The 26,407-nt window shown below is 48.2% G+C and overlaps 1 protein-coding gene across 4 annotated transcripts in view; it reads right to left on the reverse strand.

Annotated features, from left to right (window-relative positions):
* Positions 1 to 18,477: 18,477 nt before the first annotated feature.
* Positions 18,478 to 26,407, reverse strand: part of anxa6 (annexin A6) — a 117,062-nt gene continuing 109,132 nt past the window's right edge. For 2 of the 4 annotated variants that reach the window (XM_078231775.1, XM_078231773.1), the window contains exons 22-23: positions 22,558 to 22,680; positions 18,478 to 21,113 (exon numbers count right to left, since the gene is read on the reverse strand). In XM_078231775.1, coding sequence (XP_078087901.1) covers positions 21,054 to 21,113; positions 22,558 to 22,680 — 183 coding nt within the window. In that variant the 3' untranslated portion in view covers positions 18,478 to 21,053. Of the gene's footprint in view, positions 21,114 to 22,553; positions 22,681 to 26,407 lie in introns of all 4 variants that reach the window. The other 2 variants (XM_078231776.1, XM_078231774.1) reach the window with 1 other exon arrangement.

The raw sequence follows: 26,407 nt of genomic DNA on the forward strand, positions 1-26,407 counted from the left end.
GATTCTCTGACAGCATATATTACCCAGGCTGTCTCCCCCACCCAATCCCCATTACCCACACATTCATCATGACTAATTCCCCCTAACCTGCACATAAAGAACAAAGAAAATTACAGCATAGGAACAGGCCCTTCGGCCCTCCAAGCCTGCACCGACTTAACTAAAACCCCACCTTGGAACACTAAGGGGCAATTTAGCATAGCCAATCCTAACCTAACCAGCATGCATTTCAGACAATGGGAGGGAACCCGAGCACCTGGAGGAAACCAACGCAGACACGGGGAAAACATACAAATTCCACAGAGACAGTGACCCAAGCCGGAATTGAACCCGGATCCCTGGCACTGTGAGGCAGCAGTGCTAACCACTGTGCCACCGTGTCACACCTAAATAAGTGCGATCACTGGAAAAGGCAGAGTGAAAGTTTGGTGTTGGCAGCAATAGACAATAAAACATCAGGAAAGAACAGACTTTTTTGATTTAATTTGATGTTATTGTCACATGTATTAGTGCACAGTGAAAAGTATTGTTTCTTGCGCGCTATTACTGTGTGGGGGAGGGGGAGGAATAACAGCAATGCACAGAATTGCAACAAACAGAGAGACACCATAAGGCCCCATGTGGTCTATGGACGATTATGGATGAACGAGTTGGGGGTCATAAATATAAGTTTATTTATTAGTGTCACAATTGGGCCTGCATTAACACTGCAATGAAGTTACTATGAAAATTCCCTATTCACCACACTCCGGCTCATGTTCGGGTTACACTGAGGGAGAATTCAGCACAACTGCGGGAGGAAACCGGAGCACCCGGAGGAAACCCACGCAGACACGTGCAGAACATGAAGACTCCGCACAGTGACCCAAGCCAGGGATCGAACCCAGGTCCCTGGTGCTGTGAGGCAGCAGTGCTAACCACTGTGCCACCGTGCTGATAGTCACAAATCAATTAAACAAGGGATTCAGAAGCTTCTGAAATGTGGGACTCGAGGTAATCAGGAAAGATCGAAGAGTCTGGACCTCATTTCTCTAGAAAAGGAGAGGCTGAGGGGTTATCTGCTGGAGGGAGGAATTGGGGACAAAGTTCCTTATGCAGAATGTGGAACTCGTTGGCACAGGGTGTGGTTAAGGTGAATAATATAGATACACATAAGGGCAAGCCGATTAAACATGTTAGGGAGGAAGGAATTAACAGATCAACGGGTTAATTGAGTGAGATAAAGTAATTTGGTCGAGGTTTATGTGGAGAATAAACTACAGGCCGGCATCGATTGGGCTGAATGCCTGTTTCTCTACTTTGCATTCAGGGTTTTAATGAAACACCCTTCACTTCGGTTCCACCCTCTCCCAGCGAGCTTCAATGTTTCGTTACCAGCTTTTGTTTGTTCTGTCTCAAGAAATGGTTTCATTTCACATTCCTGTCACAGTAATCCCCTCAATCTTGTAATCTCTCCAGTGCCTTCACTGAGCTGAAATATATAATCCACTTTAAATCAGAGATGCCTTTTTCCTTGCCTCAAGTGCCAGTTGTGTGAACCATAGATGGTTACCACTATGGGTACTGAACCATAGATGGTTATCACTATGGGTACTTGTACATATGTTACTCTTGGGGTTAGGGTTGGGCTGTTCCATCTGTTGGTATTGTTCTGTGGTACACTCCGGTTGGCTCCGCCTTCCTATAGGAGTATAAAGGTCACTGCACTTCCTAGTGACCCTTTAGTCATAGAAAGAAATCATAGAAACCCTACAGTGCAGAAGGAGGCCATTCGGCCCATCGAGTCTGCACCGACCACAATCCCACCCAGGCCCTACCCCCACATCCCTACACATTTACCCGCTAATCCCTCTAACCTACACATCTCAGGACACTAAGGGACAATTTTTTTTTAGCATGGCCAATTAACCTAACCCGCACATCTTTGGACTGTGGGAGGAAACCGGAGGAAACCCACACAGACACGAGGAGAATGTGCAAACTCCACACAGACAGTGACCCAGGCCGGGAATTGAACCCAGGTCCTTGGAGCTGTGAAGCAGCAGTGCTAACCACTGTGCTACCGTGCCGCCTAGTCTGGGATTGTATTGTTAAGCAGTATGCTCTATTCTTGTTGCTAATAAAAGCCTTTATTTCCCGGGTACGATTCAGCCTCCCGAGTGAATTAATCGCGCATCACCGGTAAATGCTGAATTAGGGACACCTTCATATTGTTTGGTTAAAAATTTGATCCCGGTGGGATTTAAAAGCAGTTGCCAGACATTAACAGGCCCGGGTATTGCCCACAATGTAATGTAACAAATGTACAGCTTTAAAGATGGAACAGCAGTAGGCCATTCAGCCCCTCGAACCTGTTCCACCATTCATTTGGTGCATGGGCAGCTGGATCTCAACTCTATCTTCCCACTTTGCCCCATAGGGCGGAATTTTCCCATCTCACCCGGCATGGGAATCATAGCGGGCAGGACACGCACAATGCAAAGGTCCGTTGACCTTGGGGGGACTTTCCAGTCTTGGGACGAGAACAGCCGGAAAACCCCGCTCATAGGATCATAGAACCCCTACAGTACAGAAAGAGGTCATTTGACCCTGTACAGTTATAGCAAGACTTCCCTACTTTTATACTCAATTTCTCCTTATAATAATGGCCAACATTCTGTCGCCTTCTTAAACTTAGAACCATAGAATCCCTACGATGTGGAAGGAGGCCATTCTGCCCATTGGATCTGCACTGACTCTCTGAAAGAGAATCTTACACCCTCCTCGCCCTATCCCCATAACCCCATACATTTACCCCCTCATCCTTCTAACCTATGCTTCGTGGGACACAAAGGGACAATTTAACATGGCCAATCCACCTAACCTGAACATCTTTGGACTGCGGGACAAAACCGGAGCACCCGGAGGAAACCCAACGCAGACACAGGGAGGACATGTGAACTCCACACAGACAGTGACCTGAGGCCGGAATCGAACGTGGGTCACTGGCGCTGTGAGGCAGTAGTGCTAACCACTGGGCCACCGTGCCAACTGCATAATCACTCGATTCCAATGCCTGAAAACAAAACCATGATGATTGAAGAAGGACATTTCACCAGTTCAGGAGATCTCAAAGCACTTTTAACAAACGTGGAAATACTTTTCAACTATAATCGCTGTTGTAATGTAGGATAGAGAGCAGCAAAGAGCAAGAGCCCATGTATCACAATGTGATAATGACCAGATAATCTGTTTCAGGATGACCTGTCCTCGGAGATGGGGAGAACTCCCCTGCCCTATGACCAGTCAATGCAGTAAAGCTTGCACATTCGCCTAAGAGGGCAGGAGAGGCCTTTGGCCTACTGTTTCACCTCAGCATTTTGAATATCACTGACAGTGCAGCACTCCATCAGTCCTGCCATGGGAGTGTCAGCCTGGATTCTGTGCTCAAACCCCATAGTGGGGCCTTGATCTCATGACATGCTGAGTCAGAGACAATGAACAGTACATTCTGTCCCCTTACCCAACCAGCACAGGAACAGATTTCAATCAACAGTCTTGGCTAATCACTATCTCTGGAAATCCCCTTTTTAAAGTGTAACGGAATAGGAATTCAGGAATAGGATAGAGAAATTACTGGCAAACTACTGATAAGGCATCGTTGGCCTGATTAATATTCCATGCAATACAATACATAAACAAACAAAAAAATATTTTCCTTATTAAGAAAGGCAAAGGGCCAGATCTTAGAGCTAAGTATAATCAGGATTGAAAAGAGACCAACAACAGGGAGATTGGAACAGGCGGCTGTTATTTGGCTGTCGGAGCCCACTTAGAACGTCATAGAATCCCTACCGTGGAGTGGGAGGAGCCACTCAGCCCCTGGAGCCTGCTCCACCGTTCAATAAGCTCGTGGCTGATTTGATTCTCACCTCAATTCCATATCGCGCCAATAACCTAATAACCTTTCACCCGCTTGCTTATCGAGAATCTATCTACCTTTGCCTTAAAAATATTTAAAGATTCTTCCTCAACCACCTTCTGAGGAAGGGAGTTCCAAAGTGTCACAACCTTCTGAAAGAATTTATTTTTCCTCAGCTCCATCTTAAATGGCTGACCCCTTTACTTTTAAACAGTGACACCCCCCCCACCCCCCCCAGCCACCACCCCGCCCCCCCCCCCCACCCCACACCCCCTCCGCCCCTCCGCTTCCTCGTTCTAGGTTCACCCACAAGAGGAAACATCCTCTCCACATCCACCCTGTCAAGTCCCCTCAGGTACTTATATGTTTCAATTCATGCCTCTTACTCTTCTAAACTCCAACGGATATAAGCCCAGCCTGTCCATCATTGTGTACATGTGCAGGAGAGATATTTGCAAACAAGGAAACAGTGCATTCCAATCTCCCGGAATGCTTTCTTTGGCCATCGGGAAATTGATGCTAATTCCGGTAAACTTCCTGCCAGTCTGGGAGGGTTGGCAATCCTGAAAGTTGGAGGCATGGCTGTCATTGTCAAACGAGTAAAATTCAGGATACGCGGGAGGCAGGAATAGAGGAACAGATACTCAATTCACTAGAGTGCAAGAGTTGGGAAATCATGTTGCAGCTTTATAAAACCTTGGTTAGGCCGCATTTGGAGTATTGCGTGCAGTTCTGGTCACCACACTGCCAGAAGGACATGGAAGCTTTGGAGCGGGTGCAAAGAAGGTTCACCAGGATGTTGCCGGGTCTCGAGCATGTTGGCGAAGAGGAGAGGTTGAATAAACTAGGATTGTTTTCACTGGAAAGACGGAGGCTGAGGGGAGACCTGATAGAGGTCTACAAAATTATGAGAGGCATTGACAGGGTGGATAGTCAGAGACTTTTTCCCCAGGGTGGAAGTGTCAATTACAAGAGGGCACAGGTTCAAGGGGAGAGGGGGAAAGTTTAAGGGAGATGTGTGGGGGAAGTTTTTCCCTCAGAGAGTGGTGGGTGCCTGGAGCGCGCTGCCAGAGGAGGTGGTGGAAGCAGGCACATTAACAACATTTAAGAGGCATCTGGATGGGTCCATGAGTAGGGAGGGAATAGAGGGATATGGATTGAGTAAGAGCAGAAGGTTTTTTTAGTTTAGATTGGCACAGTCTTGGAGGCCGAAGGGCCTGTTCCTGTGCTGTACTTCTCTTTGTTCTTTGTTTTTTATCTCAGAGGGTTCTGAGGCGGGAGGAGGTTGTAGGGAGGGGCATGGACATGGAGGGATTTGAAAATATTAAAATGGAGATGTTACTCAACTGGGAGCCAGTGTCAGCAAGCGAACACCCGGGAGGTGTCTGAGTGGGATTTGGTACAAGTTAGTTAATACAGGTAGCATTGTCCAGGGAAGGTAAAGTTCCTATTCGTCAGTTTCAATCATATTTGCAGTTTCCAAAATCAAGTTGCAACTATTTTCACAATTTTTCTGAAAACCAATCTTTTTTTCTTCCTTTTAAAGTGTGGAGTGTTTTAATTCTCTATTTAGACACTGACACTGGGGATGTTGGTTTTCGCCAGTTTTAGTTCCTGTTTAGCCGATGACGAAAAGACCAGAGATTTTATAAACTTTGCTCCTTTAAAGACACACACCTGATCGATGATCATTCTTCTCCTCTTAATGAGGGTTAATTCCCACCATCCCACACACAATGAGACTGTAACGGCCCTGCTCTTTGATACCCCAAGCTTCTGAGAAATGGTCCTTACCTGGGGCAGGGCGGGCTCCCCTGTTGGTTAATCTGAGTGTGGTGACAAATGTGGAGAGACTGGAGAGGCTAGGGTTGTTCTCCTCAGAGCTAAGAGGAGCTAAGCTATGGGCGGCACGGTGGCACAGTGGTTAGCACTGCTGCCTCACTGCTCCAGGAACCTGGATTCGATTCCCGGCTTGGGTCACTGTCTGTGCGGAGTTTGCACATTCTCCCCGTGTCTGCATGGGTTTCCTCCCGGGTGCTCCGGTTTCGTCCCACGCACCAAAGATGTGTAGGTTAGGTGCATTGGTCATGCTTTACCCCTTAGTGTCCTGGGATGAGAGGGTTAGCGGGATTGATGGGGTAAATATGTGGGGTTATGGGGATAGGGCCCAGGTGGAATTGTTGTTGGTGCAGGCTCGATGGGCTGAATGGCCTCCTTCAGCTCTGTAGGGATTCTATGATTCTACAAGTAGATTGAACATTGCTGTTCAAAATCATGAAAGTTTTTGAAAGAGTGATTAAGGAGAAGCTGTTTTTACTGGCTGGGGGCGGGGGGGTCACTAACCAGACTAGTGAACCAGAGGAAACATCTCTCTGACGTCGTGAGGATCTGGAAGGTGCTACCTGAAAGGGCAGTGGAAGCAGTTTCCATTGTAACTTTGTAAAGGGAATTGGTTAAATACTTGGGATGGAATTTTAAGGCATTGGGAGATAGAATCTCGACTAACAAGGGTGTCAATATTTATCGGGGTAGGCGGGATAGTGGAGTTGAGGCCACAATCAGATCAGCCACGATCTTAGTGAATGGTGGAACAGGCTCAAGGGGCTGAATGGCCTACTCCTGCTCCTAATTTGTATGTTCCTATGTATTTTCACTACCACAGGCAGTCGCTGAGGTGAAAACCATGGATATATTTAAGGAGAAGACAGATAAACACATGAGGGAGAAAGGATTAGAAAGATGTGTTGAAGGGGTGAGGTGAAGTGGGAGGAGTCCCATGTGGAGCCACATGGTCTGTTTCTGTTGTAAGCTTTCACAGTATCGCAGTATTGTTATGGCTCAGAAGGAGTCTGCCCCGGATCTCCGAAAGATCATTCTGACTTAGTGTCATTCCCCTGCCTTTTCCCCATACCCCTACACATTGTTTCTATTCAAATAATCATCCAATGATGATCAGTGTGTAGTGGCATGGTGGCACAGTGGTTCGCACTGCTGCCTCACAGCGCCAGGGACCCAGGTTTGATTCCCGGCTTGGGTCATTGTCCGTGCGGAGTTTGCACGTTCTCCCCGTGTCTGTGTGGGCTTTCTCCGGGTGCTCTGGTTTCCTCTCACAGTCTGAAAGATGTGCTGGTTAGGGTGCATTGGCCATGCTTAAATCTCCCTCAGTGTACCCGAACAGGCGCCGGAGTGTGGCGACCAGGGGATTTTCACAGTAACTTCATTGCAGTGTTAATGTAAGGCGCCTTGTTTTTTATTCATTTGTGGACATGGACATCACTGGTTGGCCAGCATTTATTGCCCATCCCAATTTCAGAGGGCAGTTGAGAGTCAGCCACATTGCTGTGGTTCTGGAGTCACATGTAGGCCAGACCAGGTAAGGACAGCAGATTTCCTTCCCTAAAGGACATTAGTGAACCAGATGGGTTTTTCTGATAATCAGCATTGGTCACCTGTAGATTCTTAATTCCAGATATTTTTTATTGAATTCAAGTCCCACCATCTGCCGTGGTGGGATTCGAACCCGGATCCCCAGAACATTAGCTGAGTTTCTGGATTAATAGGCCATCACCTCCCCCCGAGTGACAAAATAAAATAAAATAAACTTGTCAGGAAGCCCAACACAATCCAAGACTAGGCAGCCCACTTGATTCACAACACATCCACCTCCTTAAATACGCAGTCCCTCCTGCACCATGGCCGCAGTGTGGATTCAGGATTCCTACTGGAGGAACAGATAGTATAAAGAGAGAAAACCTGATTGGCGATTGTTTAAATATCAGAGTTAGACCTTTCAGGAATGGATTTAGTGAACGCACAGACAAGGTGGTAGAAGTTTAGAATACTATTCCACAAATAATAACTGTTTGATCAATTATTAATTTTAGAACCGAGATTGATAGGTTCTTGTTATCCAGCAGTGTTCAGGGATCAGGGGCAAAGATGGAGTTAGGCCACCAATCAGCCATGATCTCATTGAATGGTGGAGCGAGATTTGGGGGCTCAATGTTCTCCTCGTTTTCTGATGTTCCTGTCTACATGATGCCCTGCAAACGGTCATCACAAACAGTCTGTTTCTGTTGTAAACTTTCAGAGTATCGCAGTATTGTTATGGCTCAGAAGGAGTCTGCCCTGGATCTCTGAAAGAGCATTATGACTTGGTGTCATTCCCCTTCCTTTTCCCCATACCCCTGCACATTGTTTCTGTTCAATAATCATCTAATGATGATTGGATTATGATGATTAGTGTGAGGTGCCACGGTGGCACAGTGGTGAGCAGTGCTGCCTCACAGCGCCAGGGAGCCAGGTTCAATTTTCGGCTTGGGTCACTGTTTGTGTGGAGTCTGCACGTTCTCAGACCCCTTCAACACATCTTTCTAATCTCGTCTTCCTCACCAAGGATCCTCCAATCTCCCAAACCCGTGACCTCGAGAAGGACAGGGGTGGTGGACAGATAGGAACATCGCCACATGCATGTTTTCCTCTAAATTACTCACCATTTTTAAATATATCACCGTTCCTTCACTGTTGGTGGGTAAAAATCCTGGAACTCCCTCCCTAACAGCACTGTGGGTGTACCTACACCATCTGGACTGCAGCGGTTCCAGAAGGCAACTCACCACCACCTTCACAAGGGGCAATTAGGGATGGGCAACAAATATTGACTTTGCCAGGGATGTTCTCGAGTCTGAGAGCTGATTTCCCGAAAGTAAACAAAGCAGCGTTGATCAGATGACATCAGATTTGGGTTTTAGAGTCCGGTAAGTTTCTGTTCCCATGGTGACACAAATCCCTTTATGGGAACACCTAACCAGACCACTGGTTATTAAACCCCAAGTGGGTTTTAGGGAAGTTTCAGACAGTGTCAGCTGTGGATATGTGGGTCATTCTCTTTCTCTCGCGTGTCTCTTAGTCAGAAGGCTGTGTATATTCAGTCTCCAGAGACTTGGCCACATAAACTAGGCTGACACTCTTTGACTCGATAGATATACACTTGTGATGCCAAGGCAGAGATGGCTATGGGCCAAGAGCTGAAAAATGGGATTAGAATGGTTAGGTGGTTGTTTATGACTGGTGTGGATATGATGGGCCGAGTGGCCTTTTCAGTGCTGTAGATTTCATTGACTCTATGACCCCAGTGCTGTGCAGAGAGAGTGCTCCACAATCTTTTGGATAGGATGCTAAACTGAGGCCCTCTCAGCTGGATGTCAAAGATACGATTTGAAGAGTTCACCCGGTGTCCCAGCCAATATTTACCCCTCAACCAACATGGCAGATGATCTGTCATTAACCCATTGCGGGTTTGTGGGAGCTTTCTGTGCATCAATTGTTTGTTGTGTTTCCTACATTACAATATTGACCATACTTCAAAACGATTTTAATTGGCTGTAAAGCACTTTGGGACATTGTGAAAGGTGCTCTTAGCAACACAAGCTCATTATTAACAATTAGGCAACATAAATTTTCCATTTTTAAAGATTATTTATTAGGGTCACAAGTAAGGCTTACATTAACACTGCAATGAAGTGAAAATCCCCTAGTCGCCACATTCCGGCGCCTGTTCGGGTACACTGAGGGAGAATTTAGCATGGCCAATGCACCTAACCAGCACATCTTTTAGAGGAGGAAACCGGAGCACCTGGAGCACCAAAGTTGTGATAGTAGGGGATTTTAATTTTCCACATATAGATTGGGACTCACATACCGTTAAAGGTTTAGACGGGGTAGAGTTGGTAAAATGTGTTCAGGAAAATTTTCTACATCAGTATATAGAGTTGCCAACTAGAGAGGATGCGATATTGGATCTCCTATTGGGAAATGAGTTAGGGCAGGAGATGGATGTGAGTGTAAGGGAACACTTTGGATCCAGTGATCATAATGCCATTAGTTTCAACCTGATCATGGATAAGGATAGATCTGGTCCTCGGGTTGAAGTTCTAAACTGGAAAAAGGCCAAATTTGATGAAATGAGAAGGGATCTGGGAAGTGTGGATTGACACAGGCTGTTCTCTGGTAAGGATGTAAATGGAAAGTGGGAGGCCTTCAATGGAGAAATTTTGAGAGTGCAGAGTTTGTATGTTCCTGTCAGGATTAAAGGCAAAGTAAATAGGAATAAGGAACCTTGGTTCTCGAGGGAGATTGTAACACTGATTAAGAGGAAGAGAGAGTTGTATGAAATGTACAGGCAGCAAGGAACACATCAGATGCTCGAGGAGTATAAAAAGTGCAAGAAGCTACTTAAGAGGGAAATCAGGAGGGCTAAAAGAAGACATGAGGTTGCTTTGGCAGACAGAGTGAAGGAAAATCCAAAGAACTTCTATAGGTATGTTAGGAGCAAAAGGATAATGAGGGATAAAATTGGTCCTCTTGAAGACCAGAGTGGTACACTGTGTATGGAACCAAAAGAGATGGGGGAGATACTAAATGGTTTTTTTGCATCCGTATTTACTGAGGAAACGGGCATGGAGTCTACGGAAATAGGGCAAACAGGTAGGGAGGTCATGGAACCTTTACAGATTAAAGGAGAGGAGGTGCTCGCTGTCTTGAGGCAAATCAGAGTGGATAAATCCCCAGGACCGGACAGGGTATTCCCACGGACCTTGAGGGAAGCTAGTGTTGAACTTGCAGGGGCCCTGGCAGACATATTTAAAATGTCAGTATTCATGGGGGAGGTGCCGGATAATTGGAGGGTGGCTCATGTTGTTCCGTTGTTTAAAAAAGGATCCAAAAGAAATCCGGGAAATTATAGGCCAGTAAGTTTGACATCGGTGGTGGGCAAGTTATTGGAAAGTGTGATAAGGGATAGGATCTACAAATATTTGGACAGACAGGGACTTATTAGCGAGAGTCAACATGGCTTTGTGCATGGTAGGTCATGTTTAACCAATCTATTAGAGTTTTTCGAGGAGGTTACCAGGAAAGTGGATGAAGGGAAGGCGGTGGATGTTGTCTACCTGGATTTCAGCAAGGCCTTTGACAAGGTCCCTCATGGGAGGTTAGTTAGGAAGGTTCAGTCGCTGGGTATACATGGGGAGGTAGTAAATTGGATTAGACACTGGCTCAATGGAAGAAGCCAGAGAGTGGTTGTGGAGGATTGCTTCTCTGAGTGGAGGCCTGTGACTAGTGGTGTGCCGCAGGGATTGGTGTTGCGTCCATTGTTGTTTGTCATCTATATCAATGATCTGGATGATAATGTGGTAAATTGGATCAGCAAATTTGCTGATGATACAAAGATTGGAGGTGTAGTGGACAGTGAGGAAGGTTTTCAAAGCTTGCAGAGGGATTTGGACCATTTGGACCAACTAGAAAAATGGGCTGAAAAATGGCAAATGGAATTTAACACAGACAAATGTGAGATATTGCACTTTGGAAGGACAAACCAAAGTAGAACGTACAGGGTAAATGGTAGGACTCTGAAGAGTGCAGTTGAACAGAGGGATCTGGGAATACAGGTACAGAATTCCCTAAAAGTGACGTCACAGGTGGATAGGGTCGTAAAGAGTGCCTTTGGTACATTGGCCTTTATAAATCAGAGTATCGAGTATAAAAGTTGGAGTGCTGTGGTAAGGTTATATAAGTCATTGGTGAGGCTGAATTTAGAGTATTGTGTACAGTTTTGGTCACCTAGTTACAGGAAGGATGTAAATAAGGTTGAAAGAGTGCAGAGAAGGTTCACAAGTATGGTGCTGGGACTTGAGAAGCTGAGTTACAGAGAGAGATTGAATAGGTTGGGACTTTATTCCCTGGAGTGTAGAAGAATGAGGGGAGATTTGATAGAGGTGTATAAGATTTTGATGGGTATAGATAGAGTGAATGCAAGCAGGCTTTTTCCACTGAGGCTAGGGGAGAAAAAAACCACAGGGCATGGGTTAAGGGTGAAAGGAGAAAAGTTTAAAGGGAATATTAGAGGGGGCTTCTTCACGCAGAGAGTGGTGGGAGTGTGGAATGAGCTGCCGGATAAAGTGGTAAATGCGGGGTCACTTTTAACATTTAAGAAAAATTTAGACGGGTTCATGAATGAGAGGGGTGTGGAGGGATATGGTCCAAGTGCAGGTCAGTGGGACTAGGCAAAAAATGGTTCGGCACAGACAAGAAGGGCCAAAAGGCCTGTTTCTGAGCTGTAATTTTCTATGGTTCTATGGTTCTATGGAGGAAACCCATGCAGACATGGGGAGAACGTGCAGAATCCACACAGACAGTGACCCAAGTCGGGAATCGAGCCTGGATCCCTGGTGCTGTGAGGCAGCAGTGCTAACCACTGGACCATTGTGCCTTCTTTCTCCATTTTTCATCCTATCTCTTTAGAAGTCACTTGCTAAGCCACAATGGGTGGACTCGGCATGGACTAGGCATGGAACCTTGAGTGAGATCTTTACAACCAAGATGAGAGATAGTTCAGAGGAGATATTGAACAGACTGGGGTAGTTTTCCTTGGAGCAGAGGAGACTGAGTGGGACACGATTGAGATGTGTAAAATTACGAGGGGCATAGATAGAGTAGACAGGAAGAAACGTCCCTCCTTGATAGGAATATCAATGACCGGGGCATAGGTTGAAGGTAAGGGGCAGAAGGTTCAAAGGGGATGTGATGAAAGCCTTTTTCACCCAGAAGGTGGTGGGAGTCTAGAACTCACTGCCTGAAAGGGTGATGGAGGCAGAGACCCTCACAACATTTAAGAAGTATTTAGATGTGCACTTGCGATGCCAAGGCATACAAGGCTATGGGCTAAGTGCTGGAAAATGAGATGAGAGAAGTTAGGTAAATCTCAGCAGGTCTGACAGCATCTGTGGAGAGAGGATAGAGCCAACGTTTCGAGTCAGGATGACCCTTTGTGACAAGGGGTCATCCCACACTAGTGGATTTGTGCTTTACCAATGAATCTCAGAATCTCAAAAATCACTTATTAGTTTATTATCAAATCTGGGCCATTGGTTGGAGTCACACCTGACACAAAGGAAGATGGCTGTGGTTGGGGAAGGTCAGTCATCTCAGCTCCAGGACATCTCTGCAGAAATTCCTCAGGGTTAGTGTCCGAGGCCCAACCATCCTCAGCTGCTTCATCAATGACCTTCCCTACATCATGAGGTCCAAAGTGGGGATGTTCGCCGATGATTGCACAATGTTCAGCACAATTCGCGACTCCTCAGACACTGAAGCAGTCCATGTTCAAATGCAACAAGATCTGGACAATATCCAGGCTTGGGCTGATAAGTGGCAAGTAATATTCACGCCCCACAAATGCCAGGCAATGACTCTCACCAATAAGAGACGCCCTAACCACTGCTCCTTGAAATTCAATGGTGTTACCATCACTAAATCCCCCACTATCAATATCCTGGGAGTTACCATTGACCAGGAACAAATTTTTTAAATTCACTCATGGGATAAGGGCATCAGCATTTATTGCCCATCCCTACTCACCCTTGGAGGGCAGTTGAGAGACAGCCACATTGTTGTGGCTCTAGAGTTTGCATGTAGGCCAGACGAGGTAAAGACAGCAGATTTCCTTCCCTAAAGGACATCAGTGAACCAGATGGGTTTTTCCGACAATTGACAATGGTTTCATGGTCATCAATAGATTCTTAATTCCAGATTTTTAAAAATTGAATTCAAATTCCACCATCTGTCGTGGCGGGATTCGAACCCGGGTCCCCAGAACATTAACTGGCCGGAATTGAACCTGGGACCCTGGCGCTGTGAGGCAGCAGTGCTAACCACTGTGCCACCCTGCTGCTATATAAATGAAAATTGCTGTTGTTGTAGTAATCGACCTTGGGGTTAAAGTTTGGCACAGCCACAAGGTGGCATTTCAAGGGTTAAAGAAACTGGTTTCTCTTTCAGAGCCAAGACCTGACCTCTTCTCTCCCGATCGAAAAACAAGGCAAACATCTCCGAGCACCATAAAAACCTTTCAATAAAAGATATCTGGTTCCTTTCAAAACATTGCTAACTGTAACCGTCAAAGCGGATTGAATGACGGGGTACGTCGGTGCGGAAGGGGATTTCCAGCTGTCGCGCTGTGCTTTGAGTGTGAAACTGGTGTTCAACAATTTGCAGATTGTAAATAAAGACTTCCTGTCAGGAAAAGCAACGAGCTTGTACCCGACCCTTTCAAATGCGTTTTCTTTCCCTCTCAAGCCCCCAGAAGAGATTCGGTTAACAATGCGACAGTTGGATCTTTACCCCAGGGCATTGAAATCCTCACCCCCTCCCCAGGCTTAGATTCTTCCCAGCTCAAAAATCCACTTATAGCTGCCTCAGAGTGTCAGGGACCCGGGTTCGGTTCCAGCCTCGGGTCACTGTCCGTGTGGAGTTTGAACATTTTCCCTGTGTCTGCGTGGGTTTCCTCCCACAGCCCAAAGGACGGGCTGGTTCGGGTGCAGTGGCCATGCTAAATTCTCCCTCAGTGTTACCCGAACAGGCGCCAGAGTGTGGCAACTAGGGGACTTTCACAGTAACTTCATTGCAGTGTTAATGTAAGCCTACTTATAACACTAATAAACAAACTTTTAAAAAGAACCAGAGCATGATGCAGTGTACAAACAGACCATTCAGTCCACCATGCTTGTACTAGCCCTTCCAAGGAGCCTTCCCAGTATTCCAGACTCACTGATTCTTCCCCTTAGCCTCGCTTCAATTATTTATCCAATTCCTTTTTGAACATTTTGATTGAATCTGCTTCCACCACCGTGTCAAGGCAGCCACTCCGGCTCACAGCCACTCACTGAGTCACAAGTCATTTCTGCCCCTCCAGCCTTTGGCTCATTTTTATTTAGTCAGCGGAAATAACCAATAATTCACACCTTTTAATGCCAATTTGTAACTTGGTCTGAGAGACTGGTGCAAGATCAAACCAGGTTCTTTCTGGGTGTCAGGAGTTTGGATCGTAAAGAAGGGCAAAGGATGTTGTGGTTCGATTCTCAGGACAAGAAGCCATTTCCAGTGGCCTAGATTGTCCCCAAGGCCCAACAACATCTCAGTTTCAAAGTCCTCGCGCTTGTGCTCAAATCCTCCTCTGGCTTTGCCGCTCCCCACCATCTCTGTGAACTCCTCCAGTTCCACAATCCTCCGTGATATCCGCACACCTCCACCTCTGGCGCATCCTCCCACCCCCACCCCGGACCAATGTTAATCGCTCCAACATTGACAGCTCTGCCTTCGGGCATCAAGGCCCCAATCTCAGGGTTATCTTGTGATATTCACGCTGGGCATTGCCTCCCCTGTAGGATTTAAATCCCATTGCTATCCAATTCACTCTTGTGAAAGCAAATCTGGTTCACTAATGCCCTTTAGGGAAGGAAATTTGCCATCCTTACCCGGTCTGGCCCACATGTGACTCCAGAGCCACAGCAATGTGGTTGACTCTCAACTGCCCCTCTGAAATGGCACAGCAAGGGCCAGGGCAATTAGATTCTGGCCTTGCCAGCAATGCCCACATCCAGTTAATGAACTTTTAAACAACTGCTCCCTTCCCAAAACCTATCTGCCTTTTCCACTTATCTCCTCCTCACAACCACTCCTCAAACTCTACCCGTCAGTCTAAAGCTTTGGTTGTCTGTGTTAATATCTCTTTCTGTGGCTCAGTGTCAAATAACACTGCAGTCAACACCCACAGTGGACAATGTAAATGTGTTCAAAGTGTCCCCATGGGGACTGTATACGATGGGGGAAAGAGGGTGGTATCCCGCTAATGTCAGTGGACCAATCCTCTAGATGCCTGTGCTAATGTTGTGAGGACATAGATTCAAATCCCACCACAGCAACTGGTGGAATTTTTATTCTGTTCTTCGTGGGACATTGGCATCGCTGGCGGGCCAGCATTTATTGCCCCATCCCTAGTTGCGCTTAGAGGGCAGTTGAGAGTCAACCACATTGCTGTGGCTCTGGAGTCACATGTAGGCCAGACCAGGGTAAGGTCGGCAGATTTCCTTCCCTAAAGGGCATTAATGAACCAGTTGGGTTTTTCCAACAGTGGTTTCAGTCATCAGTATATTCTTAATTACAGATTTTTTTTTATTGAATTAAAATTCCACCATCTGCCATGGTAGAATTCGAACCCGGGTCCCCAGAACATGAGCTGAGTTTCTGGATTAATAGTCCAGCAATAATCCCACTAGGCCATCGCCTCCCCAATAGAATTTAAATCCCATTGTTATCCTATTCACTCTTGTGTGAAAGCAAATCTGGTTCACTAATGTCCTTTAGGGAAGGAAATCTGCCATTCTTACTCGGTCTGGCCTACATGTGACTCCAGAGCCACAGCAATGTGGTTGACTCTTAACTGCCCTCTGGAATGGCCCAGCGAGGGCCAGGGCAATTAGGGATGGGCAACAAATGATTCTGGCCTTGCCGGCGATGCCCACATCCAGTGGATGAACTTTTAAAAAACTGCTCCCAGAGTTGGAGCACAGAAGCCAATACGAAGGAAGTCCTTGCCGGAATGTTTCTCAATGTTAAAGGTGCTATATGAATGCAAGCTATTGTTGGTGACTAAGTTGACCTGCTGGAGATTAAGAAGTGAAACAAGGCTGAAGCTGAGCTGTTGCTAGTGGTGACGGGACCATTGGCCAATATTGGGTTGACTCCCTTCTGAGAAATGAGGAAATTGGAAGTAAGAAAAAAGGAAGTTGGGCTCAGATGAGATTTTTTCAAACAGACGGTTATAACACTGTTACCATGGAGATCGTTCGGGACAGTGTAAATGGGTTCAAATGGCAACAGGAGAGCAATATTGATGACCCTTGCTCCCAGCACAAAACAAACACTGATTCTCCGAGTACCAGGACCGAGGGAGTGCCGCACTGCCAGAGGGTCAGTACTGAGGGAGTGCTGCACTGTTAGAGGGTCAGTACTGAGGGAGTGCCGCACTGTCAGAGGGTCAGTACTGAGGGAGTGCCACACTGTCAGAGGGTCAGTACTGAGGGAGTGCCACACTGCCAGAGGGTCAGTGCTGAGGGAGTGCCGCACCGTCAGAGGGTCAGTGTTGAGGGAGTGCCGCACTGTTAAAGGTCAGTGCTGGGGGAGTGCCGCACTGTCAGAGGGTCTGTGCTGAGGGAGCGCCGCACTGTCAGAAGGTCAGTACTGAGGGAGTGTCGCACTGTCAGAGGGTCAGTACTGAGGGAGTGCCGCACTGCCAGAGGTCAGTACTGAGGGAGTGCTGCACTGTCAGAGGGTCAGTGCTGAGGGAGTGCCACACTGTTGGAGGGTCAGTACTGAGGGAGTGCTGCACGGTCAGAGGGTCAGTACTCAGGGAGTGCCGCACTGTCAGAGGGTCGGTACGGAGGGAGTGCCGCACTGTCAGAGGGGCAGTACTGAGGGAGTGCCACACTGTCAGCAGGTCAGTGCTGAGGGAGTGCCGCATTGTCAGAGGGTCAGTGCTGAGGGAGTGCCGCACTGACAGAGGGTCAGTACTGAGGGAGTGCTGCACTGTCAGAGGTCAGTACTGAGGGAGTGCCGCACTGTCAGAGGGTCAGTACTGAGGGACTACCACACTGTCAGAGGGTCAGTGCTGAGGGAGTGCCACACTGTCAGAGGGTCAATTCTGAGGGAGCACTGTCAGAGGGTCAATTCTGAGGGAGCACTGTCAGAGGGTCAGTACTAAGGCAGTGTTGCACTGTCAGAGGGTCAGTGCTGAGGGAGTGCCGCACCGTCAGAGGGTCAGTGTTGAGGGAGTGCCACACTGTCAAAGGTCAGTGCTGGGGGAGTGCCGCACTGTCAGAGGGTCTGTGCTGAGGGAGTGCCGCACTGTCAGAGGGTCAGTACTGAGGGAGTGCCGCACTGTCAGAGGGTCAGTACTGAGGGAGTGCCGCACTGTCAGAGGGTCAGTACTGAGGGAGTGCCGCACTGTCAGAGGGTCAGTACTGAGGGAGTGCCGCACTGTCAGAGGGTCAGTGCTGAGGGAGTGCTGCACTGTCAGAGGGTCAGTACTGAGGGAGTGCTGCACTGTCAGAGGGTCAGTACTGAGGGAGTGCTGCACTGTCAGAGGGTCAGTACTGAGGGAGTGCTGCACTGTCAGAGGGTCAGTACTGAGGGAGTGCTGCACTGTCAGAGGGTCAGTACTGAGGGAGTGCTGCACTGTCAGAGGGTCAGTACTGAGGGAGTGCTGCACTGTCAGAGGGTCAGTACTGAGGGAGTGCTGCACTGTCAGAGGGTCAGTGCTGAGGGAGTGCTGCACTGTCAGAGGGTCAGTGCTGAGGGAGCGCCGCACTGTCAGAAGGTCAGTACTGAGGGAGTGCTGCACTGTCAGAGGGTCAGTGCTGAGGGAGTGCTGCACTGTCAGAGGGTCAGTGCTGAGGGAGTGCCGCACTGTCAGAGGGTCAGTGCTGAGGGAGTGCTGCACTGTCAGAGGGTCAGTGCTGAGGGAGTGCCGCACTGTCAGAGGGTCAGTGCTGAGGGAGTGCCGCACTGTCAGAGGGTCAGTGCTGAGGGAGTGCCGCACTGTCAGAGGGTCAGTACTGAGGGAGTACTCTGATTTTATCCAGCATTTTCTTTCAGATCTCCAGCTTCTGTAGTATTTTACTTTTAATCTAAAAGAAAGTTCACACGCTGACTTCACAAAGAACAAAACGAAAAGACGAGAAACATGGATCGTCACAAGTTTAATGAGATTTACAAAAAGGCAAGCTGGCTGCAATGCAGGGGAGGGTTAAGAATTGTCATGGGTGTGGCTGAGGCTGTCCTACTGGAAATGTATCAGACTCCGCATCAATTACTCTCACTGCCAAAACTGTTGGTTCCTATAATAGATTGGAGGCTGGAGTGAGTGATCAGGCAGGCTGATCTCCCAGGCTAGGATAGAGTCAACAATCAGGCAGGCTGATCTCCCAGGCTAGGATAGAGTCAACAATCAGGCAGGCTGATCTCCCAGGCTAGGATAGAGTCAATGATCAGGCAGGCTGATCTCCCAGGCTAGGATAGAGTCAACGATCAGGCAGGCTGATCTCCCAGGCTAGGATAGAGTCAACGATCAGGCAGGCTGATCTCCCAGGCTAGGATAGAGTCAACGATCAGGCAGGCTGATCTCCCAGGCTAGGATAGAGTCAACGATCAGGGGTAGTCAATGAGGTTTAACCGAGGCATCACCTGATGCAATTTTTCAAAGCCCTTTTGGCTTTTGATTTCAGAGCCCTTTTGGTTCAGATGAAGCGTCAGATCAAGCCCAGAATGGGGTGCGATGCCTCATCCTGTCAGCTTGGATCTTGTTCGTCTCCCATGGGAACCGTGAATTGGACTCAATTGGAAATTGTTTTTTTTAGGATGGAATAACATTTTTTAAAAAGTAATAGATCAGAGTTGTGCGATCTGATGGAACTCATCATCAAGCCCAGGATTGGCTGGTGTCTGTGCGTAAGCCTCGTACTCGAGGCCTCTCGAGCTTGAATTGGAGATGAAAACACAATGGAGTTTGTTTTATTGGAGCTCGGGAGAGCAATTAGTGAATAAAACACTAAATTCCCAAAGTAAGAGGTGAGGAATTCCATTCCTGCCTCCTTGGACATTCCAAATTCCTGTCATTAAAAATGGATTGAAAAAATGTGGATTACAAAGGAAGAGTCGACATTCGAATAATGTTATTTTTGAAAAGCAGTTTCTTTCACTCTGGTTGGGTTTATTGTGGGTATTTTCCCCCGACGATTGAGGCAAAGCCGAGAATAACGGCAACGATTTTGAAATCCGCTCCCCCTGCCAAATTTGTGATTTGACCCGACTGTCAGGGACGCATGTGAAGGTGCTGTGGGAGGTGGAGGATGTGGGAGTGAGGGAGAGGGGATTGTGGGGCAGGGGGGAGGGGGGGGGTGGTGGAAGGTGGAGAGCGCCGGGGTCAGGGGAGGTAGGGTAAGAGGGTGGAGGTGGGAGGGCAGGCGGAGAGGGTCAGGCAGAGGTGGAGAGTTGGCGGGGTGGGGGAGGGGGAGGAAGGTGGGACAGGAGAGTGTGGGGTGGGGGAGGATGTGGGAGATGGAGAGGGTGGGGGGGGGGGGGGGAGGATGTGGGAGATGGAGAGGGTGGGGGGGGAGGATGCGGGAGATGGAGAGTGGGGAGGGGGAGGATGTGGGAGATGGAGAGGGTGGGGGGGGGGGGGGGAGGATGCGGGAGATGGAGAGTGGGGAGGGGGAGGATGTGGGAGATGGAGAGGGTGGGGGGGGGAGGATGTGGGAGATGGTGAAGATGGGGAGGGTGAGGCTGGAGGAGAGGTTGAAGGGATGGGGAAAATCGGAAGATGGACAACAGGGATGGAGATTTGGGAGTTTAATTTAAAATTCAGCTTGATCGGGAAGTTTAAAATAATTTACAGTTTCAAAAAAAAAATCTTTAAAACACATGAAATGAGAGCGATATCTTGAAAGCAATATTAATAAAATGTAATTGAAATGTTTGTGAAACTTGGGAGTCAAACAGCAGGCAGTCAGAGTGAGGAGCTCTTGAAAAGAGGGAGTGAAGTGGAGAGATCTCGAGGCAGGAGTGGCGAGGCTGGAGGTGGAGTTAACAGTGGCTACGGGAGCCATAGCGATGGGAAGGGAAGGCAGGGATTCTTAACTGGAAGCAGTTCCGGAATGGGATGGAGCTGCTTTGAAAATGAGGGTCGCAGATCCTGACCAGCAATCCTTCAAGATCCAGCAGAGCTTGTAGACGACGAGGGTGACGAGGTTGTGCGGCACTGAGGCAGTTTGTGGGGCACTCTGCCCTCATGATGGGTGGCATGTTGGTGGCCGAGATTAGGGGAACCTCCCCGGGGGAGAGGCGGAGTCACATCTGCGGAGCTGAGCACCGCAAAAATCTTTGTGAAATGTTTCACCCCAGAGCTCGACGCTGGCTGAAGAAAGTTAGGCCTCTGGTGCCTGGACTGTGGAACTATGGGAGGTGTTTGGCTGCATTAAATACCTTGGACCACTCGCATGGTTAGCCATGATACACAACGGCATCAAAAAAAAAACTCATCAAACTCAACTCCTGGCTCAATGCTCTGATAGACACAAACGTGGTGTGGGAGGGGGTGTGGGGGTGAGGCAGTGGGTGGGAGGGTGACAATCCCTTTCCCCTCCCGCCCGTGTTGACATCCAGACAGGCCCTGCTTCAGCAGTGCAGCCTGATGGCCTCTGCCCTGTATCGCTCCAAAGGTAGAGGACAACAGCAACATGGTCCAACGGGTCGACCTCTTCTAGTCCTCACCGCCGCACAGGGCCAGCAGGACACTGCTGTAGTCTCCCGAACTGTCTCCCTGCAAACAAACATCAAATTAATATCCTTCGCCCCATTACCTCCTGGGGAGGTCATGCAATCTGGACAGAGAAGGAGGCCATTTAGCCTATCGTTACAGTTTCAGCCCTTTTGAAAGTGTTAACCAATTAGAACCACTCCCCCTTTCACTATAGCCATGCATTTTTTTTTAAATTTTCCAGCATGAACCCAATTCCTTTTGGAAAAGATATTGTGGAACCTGCTTCCACCACCCTCTCAGATTACAACTCACCATGTGAAAAAAATTCTCCTCCTCACACAGTCTTCTTTCTCTCATACATGCACACTATTATAATTCAGCTCAGAAACTCCAAAGTGTTCGATGAATTCCGTTTTGCTGTTTGCTAGGGAATCCCTACAGTGCAGAAGCCATTCGGCCCATCGAGTCTGCACTGACAACAATCCCACCCAGGCCCTATTCCTGTAACCCCTCATATTTACCCTGCTAATACTCCTGACACTCGGGTTAATTTATCATGGTCAATCAACCTAATCTTTGGAGTGTGGGAGGAAACCGGAGCACACGAAGGAAACCCACGCAGACACGGGAAGAACGTGCAAACTCCACACCCGACAGTGACCCGAGGTCGGAATTGAACCCGGGTCCCTGGCGCTGTGAGGCAGCAGTGCTAACCACTGTGCCGCCTTCTGATACTCGATCAGAACTCACGATTTTGAACACTTGAATCAAATCTCCCCAATTCCTCCTCTGCTTTGCGAATCAACCCTAGATTCTCCAGTCTCTTCAACTCTTGTCACTGCCCCATCTCTGTAATCTCCTCCAGCCCCCCAACTCTCCAGGGCCTGTGCGTTCCTCCAATTCTGGCCTCTCATGCAAGTTCACTCCATCTTTGGCGGCCCTCCCCCCAAATCATCTCTCTCTCTCCTCCTTTAATACACTCCTGAAAACGGACCACTTTGGCCAAAGGTGTGGTTTTCCAGCCCCGCCTGGCACTGGAATTGTCCAGACTCGTGGAGAGTCAGTGGACTTTTGGCCGGATGGCTGAATCTCCTGCGGAGGGTACGGCCGCGACAGGGTCAGAAAATCCTGGCCCACGCTTTTGGTCAACTGACCCAAAATCTCCTCGTGTGGTTCAGTGTCAGATTTGGACATGATGGAATCTGAGCACAATCCTAGACTGCTTACAACGCAGGAGGTGGCCATTTGGCCTGTCTTGTCTCTGCCGGCCCTCTGAAGGAGCAATTCACCTACTGCCTGTTCCCATAGCCCTGCAAATATTCCCTTTACTGATAATGATCCAGATTAGATCTCTAAATTGAAGGTGTTGGTGAACTGGGAGCCGATGGGACAAAACCCAATCTCACCCTGATCCCGGCAACTGATTGGATGTCCTGTCACTGAGAGGGAAAGTTGACATTGCTGGAGTAGAGTTAAGGTTGGATGGTTGCTCCTGAAAACTTGCCTCTATAAAGGTGTGCAGCGATACATCGTACATCTGCTTGAACTCATGTCGGATGTTTAACAGATCAATTTCACTCCTGGACACCATAATCCTGGTCAGCGTTCGGTCATCAGTGCCTGCACCCTAAGAAAGCACATCAAAGATCAACACTAAAAATAAAAGAGATGCACCATAGAAAGCATTCTTTCTGGTTGTTTCACAGCTTGGTATGGCTCCTGCTCTGCCCAAAACCGCCAGAAACTACAAAAGGTCGTAAACGAAACCCAGTTCATCACGCAAACCAGCCTCCCATCCATTGACTCTGTCTACACTGCCCGCTGCCTCAGCAAAGCAGCCAGCATAGTAAGGACCCCACGCACCCCGGACATTCTCTCTTCCACCTTCTTCCGTCGGGAAAAAGATACAAAAGTCTGAGTTCACGTATTAACTGACTCAAGAACAGCTTCTTCCCTGCTGCCCCCGTCAGACTTTTGAATGGACCTACCTCTCATTAAGTTGACCTTTCTCTACACCCTAGCAATGACTACAACACTATATTCTGCACTCTTTCCTTTCCTTCTCTACGAACGGTATGCTTTGTCTATATAGTGCAAGAAACAATACTTTTCACTGTACATTAATACATGTGACAATAATAAATCAAATCAAATCTCGTGGCCATTAAAAGCGATCTCCTCAAACTAAGGCTTGGTTAGCTTAGATGGCTGGAGTGGGGTGTAGAATAATGCCCCCAACAAGAGTTCAATAACAGTTCCCTGTTGCTTCAGGGAGGCCTGACCCCTCACCTTTCTCCTTGCTGGCTGAATGATGCCTCTCAAGCTCTGTATAACCAATTGTTTCTCTTGAATTGAGAAAAATGCCTATAGGCCCTCATGACTGTGCTCAATGACCAATCCAGGCACACCGGTTAGTGTTAGTGAATGGATGTGGAAGTTGGAATATAAACAAGTCGGAAGACAACACAGATATGGGGCGGGATTTTACGGCTCTAACACCTGCAGGCTTCATCACGAGTAGGACGGGAAAATTTGGAGACCTGTTAAAAGTCAGCTGTGCTCCACAGTTTCCCATAATGCCCATCAGTGTCAGGGCTGGAAAATCCCAGCCATAGTTTCGGAGACATATGAGGAGGATAAATTGGACAACACACGTCACTAATGAGGAATTCTCAAGGAAAACAGGCAGGCGTTAAGAACTTTTGGGCCGATGATTACCGAGAGAGAATACGCAATTATCTTAGGAGACTGAACATCTGAGGGTCGCAGAGCAAGAGGGCGACAGAGAAGGAAATACACCAACAGCATGAGAAATAGACCTGGTACAAGATTGGAGAGCAAGACTAAGACGTCACTGTCACCGAGGACCATGAAGGTTGGAGAGCTGTGATCATTGACACTGATGAACATGGCGGCTGAAGAAGATGCCCGCTGGCTCTGTTCATGATCAGCTACAGATCCTGATGGCAGCGATGGGATTGGGGGTGATCTAGGAAATTGGATCAGGAATTGGCTAGCGGATAGGAAACAGAGGGTGGTGGTTGATAGTAAATATTCATCATGGAGTGCGGTTACAAGTGGTGTACCTCAGGGATCTGTTTTGGGGCCACTGCTGTTTGTAATATTTATTAATGATCTGGATGAGGGTATAGTTGGGTGGATTAGCAAATTTGCTGATGACACCAAAGTCGGTGGTGTGGTAGACAGTGAGGAAGGGTGTCGTAGTTTGCAGGAAGACTTAGACAGGTTGCAAAGTTGGGCCGAGAGGTGGCGGATGGAGTTTAATGCGGAGAAGTGTGAGGTAATTCACTTTGGTAGGAATAACAGATGTGTTGAGTATAGGGCTAACGGGAGGACTTTGAATAGTGTGGAGGAGCAGAGGGATCTAGGTGTATGTGTGCATAGATCCCTGAAAGTTGGGAATCAAGTAGATAAGGTTGTTAAGAAGGCATATGGTGTCTTGGCGTTTATTGGTAGGGGGATTGAATTTAGGAGTCGTAGCGTTATGTTGCAACTGTACACAACTCTGGTGCGGCCGCACTTGGAGTACTGTGTGCAGTTCTGGTCCCCACATTACAGGAAGGATGTGGAGGCTTTGGAGAGGGTGCAGAGGAGGTTTACCAGGATGTTGCCTGGTATGGAGGGGAGATCCTATGAGGAGAGGCTGAGGGATTTGGGATTGTTTTCGCTGGAAAGGCGGCGGCTAAGAGGGGATCTTATTGAAACATATAAGATGATTAGAGGTTTAGATAGGGTGGATAGTGATAGCCTTTTTCCTCTGATGGAGAAATCCAGCACGAGGGGGCATGGCTTTAAATTGAGGGGGGGTAGTTATAGAACCGATGTCAGGGGTAGGTTCTTTACCCAGAGGGTGGTGAGGGATTGGAATGCCCTGCCAGCATCAGTAGTAAATGCGCCTAGTTTGGGGGCGTTTAAGAGATCTGTAGATAGGTTCATGGACGAAAAGAAATTGGTTTAGGTTGGAGGGTCACAGTTTTTTTTTTTTTTTAACTGGTCGGTGCAACATCGTGGGCCGAAGGGCCTGTTCTGCGCTGTAATGTTCTATGTTCTATGTTCTATGTGTCAGGGATGGTGCAGTGTATTATTCTGCTGCTAGGATAATCGTTTCATGTGGTCTCCCTCTCAATGGTCATAGACTCATTGTCGAGGTCGCAGTGATGCCATGGCGGTACGTGTCGACGAGGCAATGAGGAAACTGAAGGTGATCCACCCAAGACAAGCTAGAGGTCGGCACATCCACGGGCGTGAGGCGGGCGAGGTTTCTTTGGCGGTTTACGATGTGGGAACTGGAGATCGGGATGAGGGAGTTGATTTTGAACATTTGAGAAGTTGAGTTTAAGCAACTCTGGGGGAGATGTCAAGGCAGAGCAGGTATTACTGTGTGGCTGAATGTCAATGGGCGGCACGGTGGCACAGTGGTTAGCACTGCTGCCTCACAGCGCCAGGGACCCGGGTTCGATTCCGGCCTTGGGTCACTGTCTGTGTGGAGTTTGCACGTTCTCCCCGTGTCTGCGTGGGTTTCCTCCGGGTGCTCCGGTTTCCTCCCACAGCCCAAAAATGTGCAGGTTAGGTTGATTGGCCATGCTAAATTGCCCCTTAGTGTCAGGGGGGCTAGCAGGGTAAATATGTGGGGTTACAGGGATAGGGCCTGGGTGGGATTGTTGTCAGTGAAGACTCGATGGGCCAAATGGCCTTCTTTTGCACTGTAGTTTCTATGATTCTGTGAATGGTCTTGGTGAGGAGGTCCAGTTCAGGCTGGAGGATAGCACCCAGGTCACACACAGGAAGTCCCTCAGGACAGGGGGAGAGGGGACCAGGGGCTCAGCTGTGGAGGTTTGGATGGTGTCAAGCAGGATCCAAATTCCAAAACTCTCCAATGGCTGCAGAGCTTCACCCAATTAAAAAAGGGACAAAAATCCAGTTATTACTGCGTTGGAAAGCAGCATTTCAAATTCAATATTCTTGTGTGGACTTCCTGTACACCAACACCATTCTGCAACACTGCCTCAACACTACTTCCCTTTAAATCACATACATCCCCAAGAAGCTCAACACCATCCAGGACAAAGCAGCCCCACTTGACCAATGCCTCATCCACCATCTTAAACATTCACTCCCTCCACCACCGACACACAGTGGCAGCCGTGCACACCATTTACAAGATTCACTGCAGCAACTCACCGAGGCTCCCAACCCAGCACCTTCCAAATCAATGGCCGCTTCCATCTAGAAGGACAAGACAAGTAGATCCCTGGGGAACACCACCACCTGGAAGTTTCCCTCCGAGCCACTCACCATCCAGAATTGGAAATATATCGCTGTTCCTTCACTGT

The sequence above is a fragment of the Mustelus asterias genome, chromosome 16 (assembly GCF_964213995.1).
Source record: "Mustelus asterias chromosome 16, sMusAst1.hap1.1, whole genome shotgun sequence".
In the NCBI taxonomy this organism is placed as follows: Eukaryota; Metazoa; Chordata; class Chondrichthyes; order Carcharhiniformes; family Triakidae; genus Mustelus; species Mustelus asterias.